This window comes from Arachis duranensis, chromosome 5 (assembly GCF_000817695.3).
Source record: "Arachis duranensis cultivar V14167 chromosome 5, aradu.V14167.gnm2.J7QH, whole genome shotgun sequence".
NCBI classification, from domain to species: Eukaryota; Viridiplantae; Streptophyta; class Magnoliopsida; order Fabales; family Fabaceae; genus Arachis; species Arachis duranensis.
The window spans coordinates 54,067,278-54,076,789 of record NC_029776.3 but is presented as its reverse complement, the minus strand read 5'-3'; the positions used below and the strand labels follow the sequence as shown (position 1 = coordinate 54,076,789).

Below are 9,512 nucleotides of genomic sequence, written 5' to 3'. Positions count from 1 at the left end.
ATCTCAGTAAGAGGGAGGGACGCCCCTTCTACTGGTTCTATTCGGGACAGGTGAACTGCTACTTGGTTCTCTGTCCCTTTTCTGTCTCTTATTTCTATATCAAACTCCTGCAGAAGCAACACCCGTCTGATGAGTCTGGGTTTTGAATCCTACTTTGTGAGTAGATATTTAAGAGCAGCATGGTTCATATACACAATCATTTTTTATCTTACTAAATAAGACCTGAACTTGTTAATGGCGTAAACTACTGTAAGTAACTCTTTTTCTATGGTTGTGTAGTTCTTCTGTGCGTCATTTAAAACACGACTGGCATAGTAAATGACGTGCAGAAGCTTGTCATGCCTTTTTCCCAATACTGCACCAATGGCATGGTCACTGGCATCACACATCAGTTCAAATGGTAGTGTCCAGTCTGGTGCAGAGATAACTGGTGCTGTGACCAGCTTAGCTTTCAGAGTCTCAAACGCCTGCAGACACTCCTTATCAAAGATAAATGGCATGTCAGCAGCTAGCAGATTACTCAGAGGTTTGGCAATTTTTGAAAATTCTTTTATAAACCTCCTATAGAATCCTGCATGCCCCAGAAAGCTTCTGATTGCCTTAACATTGGCAGGTAGTGGTAATTTTTCAATTACCTCTACCTTAGCTTGATCCACCTCTATTCCCTTGTTTGAAATTTTGTGCCCAAGGACAATTCCTTCAGTCACCACAAAGTGATATTTCTCCCAGTTTAAAACCAGGTTAGTCTCTTGGCACCTCTTTAGAACAAGTGCTAGATGGTCAAGACAAGAGCTGAATGAGTCTCCAAATACTGAAAAGTCATCCATGAAGACTTCCAAAAATTTTTCCACCATATCAGAGAAAATAGAAAGCATGCACCTTTGAAAGGTTACAAGTGCATTGCACAGGCCAAATGGCATCCTTCTGTATGCAAATACTCCGGATGGACATGTGAATGATGTTTTCTCTTGATCCTGGAGATCTACTACAATTTGATTATAACCTGAATATCCATCCAAGAAGCAGTAGTATTCATGACCTGCTAGACTTTCTAGCATCTAGTCTATGAATGGTAAAGGAAAATGATCCTTTCTGGTAGCTGTATTGAGCCTTCTGTAATCAATACACATACGCCACTCTGTAACTGTTCTTGTAGGAACTAGTTCATTTTTTCATTATGAACCACTGTCATGCCACCTTTCTTAGGAACAACTTGGACAGGGGTTACCCAGGGGCTATCAGAAATGGGATAAATAATCCCAGCCTCTAGTAATTTAGTGACCTCCTTCTGCACCACCTCTTTCATGGTTGAATTCAGCCGCCTCTGTGGTTGAACCAATGGCTTAGCGTCACCCTCCAATAGGATCTTGTGCATGCATCTGGCAGGGCTAATGCCCTTAAGATCATCGATGGACCACCCAAGAGCTGTCCTGTGTGTCCTTAGCACTTAAATTAGTGCTTCCTCTTCCTGTGGCTCTAAGGTAGAGCTTATGATTACAGAAAAGGTATCACCTTCTCCCAGAAATGCATATTTCAGGGATGGTGGTAATGGTTTGAGCTCGGGTTTGGGAGGTTTCTCCTTTTCCTGAAGGATTTTCAAAGGTTCTATTATTCTCTCTGGTTCCTCCAGATCAAGGTTAACATCTTTAAAGATATCCTCTAGCTCTGATTCGAGACTCAGTCATATTGACCTCTTTTACCAGAGAGTCCATAATATCAATGATCATGCAGTCATTTTGGGTGTCTGGATGCTGCATAGCTTTGACAACATTCAACTTAAACTCATCCTCATTGACTCTCAGGGTCACTTCCCCTTTTTGGATGTCAATGAGGGTTCGTCTAGTTGCTAAGAAAGGTCTTCCTAGAATGAGAGTTGCACTCTTGTGCTCCTCTATTTCCAGCACCACAAAGTCTGTGGGAAAGGCAAATGGCCCAACCTTGACAATCATGTCTTCAATCACGCCTGATGGGTGTTTAATGGAACCATCAGCTTTTTGATAGTAGATGCAGGTATTAGGTTGATACTTGCCCCAAGATCACATAGAGCCTACTTGGTACAAGTACCTTCTAATGTGCATGGTATCATAAAGCTTCCGGGATCTTTAAGCTTCTCAGGTAAGCTTTTCAGAATGACTGCACTGCATTCTTCAGTGAGGTAAACTTTTTTAGTTTCCCTCCAATCCTTCTTATGACTTAAGATCTCTTTCATGAACTTAGCATAAGAGGGTATTTGCTCAAGTGCTTCTGCAAATGGAATCTTTATTTCAAGAGTCCTGAGATAGTCTGCAAAGCGAGCAAATTGCTTATCCTGTTTCGCTTGACGGAGTTTTTGAGGATAAGGCATTTTGGCTTTGTATTCATCAACCTTAGTTGCTGCAGGTTTATTGCCTACAACCGTGGGTTGAGAAGCCTTTTTAGAATAGTTGTTATCAGTACTTGTGTGTGTCTAATCTCCCACTGGCATTTGAATGCCAGGGGTAGAAGTTGGAGTGGCGTTAGACGCCAACTCCTTACCTGTTTCTGGCGTTTGAACGCCAGAACTGTGCTTCCTTTGGGCGTTCAACGCCAGTTCCTTGCTTGTTTCTGGCGTTAAACTCCAGGACTGAGCATGGTTTGGGAGTTCGACGCCAGCTTTCCACCCATTTTCTGGCGTTTGAGCGCCAGAATTATTTCTCTCTAGGCTCTTATTGTCCTCAGATGGATTTTGGGTAGTTTGCTCATTTCTTGGCTTCCTGCTACCTTGAAGTAAGGTATTTAATATTTTTCTACTTCTTAATTGAACTGCTTGGCACTCTTCTATTATTTATTTTGATAACTGCTGTTCTGTTTGCTTTAACTGTACTTCCATATTCATATTAGCCATTCTTGTTTCTTGTAGTATCTCCTTGAATTCGGCTAGCTATTTTTTAGAAAATCCAGTTGCTTGAATTCAGTAACTTGTTCTGCAGGACTGAGTTCAGCAGTTACTATTTTAGCCTCTTCATTGATGGAAGGTTCACTGCTTAGGTAAAGATGCTGATTTCTGGCAACTGTATCAATAAGCTCTTGAGCTTCTTCTATTGTCTTTCTCATGTGTATAGATCCACCAGCTGAGTGGTCTAAAGAAGTTTGAGCTCTCTCTATAAGCCCATAATAGAAGATGTCTAACTGCACCCACTCTGAAAACATTTCAGAGGGGCATTTTCTTAGCATCTCTCTGTATCTCTCCCAAGCATCATAAAGGGATTCATTATCTCCTTGTTTGAAGCCTTGGATGCTCAGCCTTAGCTATGTCATCTGTATTGGAGGAAAATAGTGATTCAGGAATTTTTCTGACAGCTGTTTCCATGTCTTTATGCTGTCCTTAGGTTGGTTATTTAACTACCTCTTAGCTTGGTCCTTTACAGCAAATGGAAACAGTAACAATCTGTAGACATCCTGATCTACTTCCTTATCATGTACTGTGTCAGTAATTTGTAAAAATTGTGCCAGAAACTCTGTAGGTTCTTCTCGTGGAAGACCAAAATACTGGCAACTTTGCTGCACCATGATAATGAGCTGAGGGTTCAACTCAAAGCTACTAAATCCGATGGAGGGTATACAGATACTACTCCCGTATGAAGCAGTAGTGGGGTTAGCATATGACCCCAGAGTCCTTCTGGATTGTTCATTTCCTCTTAAGTCCATAATGGAGAAAGGGAGATGATGTGAATTTATTTTATTTATTTTATTATATATAAAAATTTCGAAATGATAATAATAAAATAAGATAAAATAAAGACGACAATGAAAGTAAAAATAAATAAAAACGAAAATAAAAATAAAATAAAATAATATTTTATGAAGTTTTTCAAAAAATGAGGAGAGAGAAAGTGGTTAGGATATTTTTGAAATTGAAATCTAAATTTAAAAAAAAATTCGAAAAGATGGCTTAAAATTAGTTAGAAAAGATATTTTTTGAATTTTGAATTTTATGATGAAAGAGAAAAACACACAAAAGACACAAGACTTAAAAATTTTTAGATCTAATACTCATTGTTTTCGAAAATTTTGGAGGGAAAACACCAAGGAACACCAAACTTAAAAATTTTAAGATCAAAACAAAAGGAAGACTCAAGAACACCTTGAAGATTCACAAGAACAACAAGAACAAAAGAAAGAACACCAAACTTAAAATTTTTAGAAAACCAAAATAAATTTTCAAAAATTAAAGAAAATTAACAAGAAAACACCAAACTTAAAGTTTGGCACAAGATTCAATCAAAGAAAAATTATTTTTGAAAAAGATTTTAAAAAGAAGATACCTAATTGCCAAGAACATAAGCCAACGCTCTAGCCAACTAAGCTATAAATGTAACGTGTTTTAATATTGTATATAAAAAATATATTTTTGAAAACTAAAATTTTGAAAAAGCATAAGGAAAACACGAAAAATACACAAAAATAGGAAAAAGCAAAGATCAAACAAGAAAATTTGACAAGAACAATTTGAAGATCAAGGAAAAATAAAGAACATGCAATTTGAAAATTTAAGGGAAAATATAAAATATGCAATTGACACCAAACTTAAAATATAAAAATAAACTCACATAAAAATTAAAAATTAATAAGGAAAAAATAATATTTTTGAAAAATTTTTGAAAAGAAAATAAAGGACTCAGATTTAATGACTCTATAGCATCAAAAATAAATTATTCCTAATCTAAGCAACAAAATAAACCTTTAGTTGTTCAAACTCGAACAATCCCCGGCAACGGCGCCAAAAACTTGGTGCATGAAATTGTAAATCACACTTTTCACAATTCGTACCACTAACCAGGCTGGGTCGTCCAAGTAATACCTTACGTGATTAAGGGTCGAATCCCACGGAGATTGTTGGCTTGAAGCAAGCTATGGTTATCTTATTATTCTTAGTCAGGATACCAATAGGGTTCTTTAGTCTCAATTGTAAAATAAAGTGAAAGGTCATAAAATAATTAATTGTTACTTAATAATGGAGAATATGTTGGAGTTTTGGAGATGCTTTGTCCTCTTTATTTCAGCTTTTCTCTTGTACTCCTCTTCACACACGCAAGGCTCCTTCCATGGCAAGCTATATGTAGAGTGTCACCGTTGTCAATGGCTACTTCCCATCCTCTCAGTGAAAATGGTCCAAATGCTCTGTCACAACACAACTAATCATCTGTTAGTTCTCGATCATGTCGGAATAGAATCTATTGATTCTTTTGCGTCTGTCACTACGCCCAACAATCGCGAGTTTGAAGCTTGTCACAGCCATTCAATCCTTGACTCCAACTTGGAATACCACAGACAAGGTTTAGACTTTCCAGATTCTCATGAATGCCGCCATCAATTCTAGCTTATACCACAAAGATTCTGATTAAGGAATCTAAGAGATGCTCATTCAATCTAATGTATAACAGAGGTGATTGTCAGGCACACGTTCATGGATTGAGGAAGGTGATGAGTGTCACGGATCATCACCTTCTTCATGGTGAAGCGCGAATGAACATCTTAGATAGGAACAAGCGTGTTTGAATGGAAAACAAAGATAATTGCATTAATTCATCGAGACGCTGTAGAGCTCCTCACCCCCAACAATGGAGTTTAGAGACTCATGCCGTCAAAGAGTATAAAATTCAGATCTAAAAATGTCATGAGATACAAAATAAATCTCTAAAAGTTGTTTAAATACTAAACTAGTAACCTAGGTTTACAGAAAATGAGTAAACTAGGATGGATAGTGCAGAAATCCACTTCTGGGGCCCACTTGGTGTGTGTTGGGGCTGAGACTTAAGCTTCTCATGTGCCTGGGTTGTTTCTGGAGTTGAACGCCAGGTTGTAACCTATTTCTGGCGTTGAACTCCAACTTGCAACCTGTTTCTGGCGCTGAACGCCAAACTGCAATATGGAACTGGCATTGAATGCCAGTTTACGTTATCTATCTTCGCGCAAAGTATGGACTATTATATATTTCTAGAAAGCTCTGGATGTCTACTTTCCAATCCAATTGAGAGTGCACCAATTGGACTCCTGTAGCTCCAAAAAATCTATTCCGAGTGCAGGGAGGTCAGAATCCAACAGCATCAACAACCCTTTTTCAGCCAAAATCAGATTTTTGCTCAACTCCCTCAATTTCAGCCAGAAAATACCTGAAATTATAGAAAAACACAAAACTCATAGTAAAGTCCAGAAATATGAATTTTGCCTAAAAACTAATAAAATTATACTAAAAACTAACTAAAACACACTAAAATCTACATGAAATTACCCCCAAAAAGCGTATAAAATATCCGCTCATCAACCCTCTAAAGACACAATCTCAGATAATTATTGCTTGTTGTTTGCTTCAAAATTTCATTCGAAAGAGTATGGGTATGGATCCGGAGGAGGAAGGTAGCATATTGGATGAATTTATACCTGATGCAGATGAAGCACAGGATGGAATGATTGATGTAGTTGAAAACATGAACGAGTGGACTCACTGGCATGACAACATAGCAACTGAGATGTATGAAGAGTGGTGTACAAGTTGTATGGAGTAGTGTTGTATTTGCAGCGTAATGAACATTGTTATCAATTGAGTATTGTTATAATGGCACAATTTTAATTTGTATCACTTGTTGAGACGATAAACATTGTAATGGCACCTCTTTGTTTGTAATGGCAACTAACTATTCGTGGTTCAATTTTACATATTTCTACTTGCTTATGGCGTGAATTGTAGGCTGTGGATAAATTGTAGTCATTTGTGTTATTGTTTGCTGTTTTATTTTTTTAGTTACATTATGTTAATTGATTTTAAGATTCTTAATTCATGTACACAAAAATGATTGTTGCACAAGGTTGATTATCTTAATTTGTGTAGGTAAAAATGGAGAACAAACGCATGTGGAGTGATGAAGAGACTAATGCTTTTATTGGCTTCATGGAGGAGTCTGTAGTAGATGGTCAGAGGGCCGACTGTGGGCAATTCAAACCAGGAACATTCGAGAAACTGGCTCTGAAGATGCTGGAGGCCTTCCCCGGTTGTACCCTAACTGCGAAGCACCGCAAGAATAAGCACAAGCGATTGAAGGAGAAGTATCAGTACGCCACTGACATGCTTGGATGCAGTGGGTTCGGGTGGAATAATGAGAAACAATGTGTCGAGGTTGATTCGAAAGACGTTCTTGATGCATGGTTGAAGGTGCGTGTGATTCATGCTTGGTAAAATAGAACAGTGGATTTGTTCTTGCTTCTTTTCTAAATTAGTTCTTGTTTTTAATCTTTTTTGTGTTGTTCTAATAATTTTGTTCTTCGTTGTTTTGATGGTTGAAGATTTAAATTAACTTTACATAATCTACTTTACGGTGTGTTGATGTATTATAACTTCAATGTTTATTACCAATGCCATAATATCAATAGGTATATTGGATTTATATATTAGCCACTCAGAAGCAGCCTCAGCAGAGGAGAAAGACTCATTGAACAACAAGGTCCCTAAATCCTAATTATTTAGATAGCTAGATTAGTATTGTTGCCTTATTCCATAGACACTATAGACTACACACAGAAATTTAATGTTGCTTACGAATTTATGCTGATGCCATGTATTGGACGCCAAGTAGGAAATTAAGCGCATTTAGTATTGGTCTCTTATATGATGCATACTTCTGTCACTAATTTTCTATATCATTTTATGAGTATGAAATAGGTTACTGTTTGTTTTGTCTGTAATAATTGTATTAACATGGCAGCTCAGTTTGAGTTAATTATTTTTTTTCTACTGCATTTGGAATTTTGGAATCGTATTTATAAATTAGTACAAAACTCATGACTTGTGCCAATTGTTCAAGTCTCTCTCGCACCATGACTTGTGCCATACTTGACACCAAAGGCAACCAATTTAGTTCTTAAATTAGGTGTTAGCTTGAAAGGTAGATGGGGGACATGGTTATAGTTAATAGTTAATTAACTAACTCTGAATGAACATGGTAGTGGCACTTCTAATGTTCCTATTTTATTGAATCTAAACTTAGTAAATCTCTCTGGAATTGCATGCCTTAAGAATTTTTTCTTAGCCAGGGCAATGAGAAAATTGTTTACTTTTATTTCTTTAGGATCACAAGACTTTTCTGAATCCCAGTAGTTTTTAGTTCATAGTGAATAGTTAGAACAATTAACATGTGGCTGAAAAATGAAATGAAAATTATCAATAGAACTTTGTGTTTGCTTTGTTGTTGCTGAATTTATTATCATGTTGTCTGATTTTGTTTCTGATTTTGTGAAATTGTACTTGTTATTTTTCATCTGGTGGTTGGTGGACTTTCCTATTTCTGTGATGTTAGAGGCGATAGAAATAAGTTGCTATCCTCTCTTCTACCATGAGTTAAACATTCCAGAAATCATAAAAAGTCCTCTTTAATTGGAAGTGGCTTCTCCTAATTTTCAATGATTTTCTTGCTCACCTTAATTGCTACAATAAGGTATAAAACAAACCTTTTTCTTAGCTTAGAGTTTTCCCAATATGCCCATTATCCATTCTTTCAATTCCTAGCTATTCGAAGTTTTTTATCTTAAAGGAAAGGGTGATGAAAACTAGAATTTCCTTATGAACCAACACTCTCTTAAGATATGCTCTCCTTTTATGAACTTCAGTAATGTTACTAGTTGTACAGCAGGAACCTCATTAATGTTTGCTAAATCGGGTTTATATTTTCACAGGCACATCCAATAAAGTTCTATAGTCCTGGCAAGCCATTTCCTCTTTTTCACCGGCTAGAGGGTATATTTGGTAGGGATAGAGCCACGGGAGCAGCAGCAGTTAGTGGCTTCGATACGGAAGAACAGGTTAATGAAGAGACGGAAGACACTACAATTGGATTTGATGACTCTGAAATGTCTCCACAACCAGAATTAGACAGAGGCCCAGCAATGCAAGGACAAGCATCACATTCTGAAGCTGGTACGAGTGCAGGAAGCACAAGGCGATATGGGAGGAAGAGAAAGTAAGCTGACATTTTGGAGAGGATGGCTGACCATATCCAGCAATCTTCGGCTGACCAAAGAAAGAATGCCCAACTAATTGTTGATGCCATTGTTGGTGTGAATGAGAAGTTTAAGGTTGGTGAGAAGCTCGCACAACTTGGGTTCGGTGATGAGGAGGTCGTGAGGGCAATTTTGAAGTTTGCTGAGAGTCCTAATGTGTATGAACACTTCTGGGGTTTGATAGATTCACAGATGATTGGCCTTGTGCATTCCATTATATGAAGTTGACTGTTGGCTAAGGGTATTAGGCTTGGCTTATGGTATTAAGTTTTTTACTATAGGGTTTTAGTATTTTGTGAGATGGTTATATTTTTAAGATGGTTTAACGTACAAACTTATGCTTGGTATACATTTGGATAGATATTTTGGTAATGCCTTTACTTTGGTAGGTATTGAATAGGTGTAGGTTCTTAGTACAATCTTTTTAGTATTGTGGTATGGCTTTTGCTTTGGTCGTTTGAGCAGGAATTGTTGGTTAAGTACAATGTTTATGGTCATGATCA

At 37.2% G+C, this 9,512-nt stretch overlaps 1 protein-coding gene across 1 annotated transcript; it reads left to right on the top strand.

Annotated features, from left to right (window-relative positions):
- Window positions 1–6,350: 6,350 nt before the first annotated feature.
- LOC107489377 (uncharacterized) lies at window positions 6,351–8,973 on the top strand. Its single transcript, XM_016110128.1, has 3 exons — window positions 6,351–6,434; window positions 6,848–7,168; window positions 8,686–8,973. Exons 1-3 carry the CDS (start codon window positions 6,351–6,353, stop codon window positions 8,971–8,973), a joined length of 693 nt encoding a protein of 230 aa, XP_015965614.1.
- Window positions 8,974–9,512: the final 539 nt, after the last annotated feature.

Bases quoted from the DNA above. Each gene is read 5' to 3' on its own strand.
- LOC107489377 (XM_016110128.1), top strand. From the start codon at position 6,351: ATGGGTATGGATCCGGAGGAGGAAGGTAGCATATTGGATGAATTTATA. The intron at 6,435-6,847 runs GTAGTTGAAAAC...TAATTTGTGTAG, and splicing joins CACAGGATGGAATGATTGAT to GTAAAAATGGAGAACAAACG. The intron at 7,169-8,685 runs GTGCGTGTGATT...ATATTTTCACAG, and splicing joins TTCTTGATGCATGGTTGAAG to GCACATCCAATAAAGTTCTA.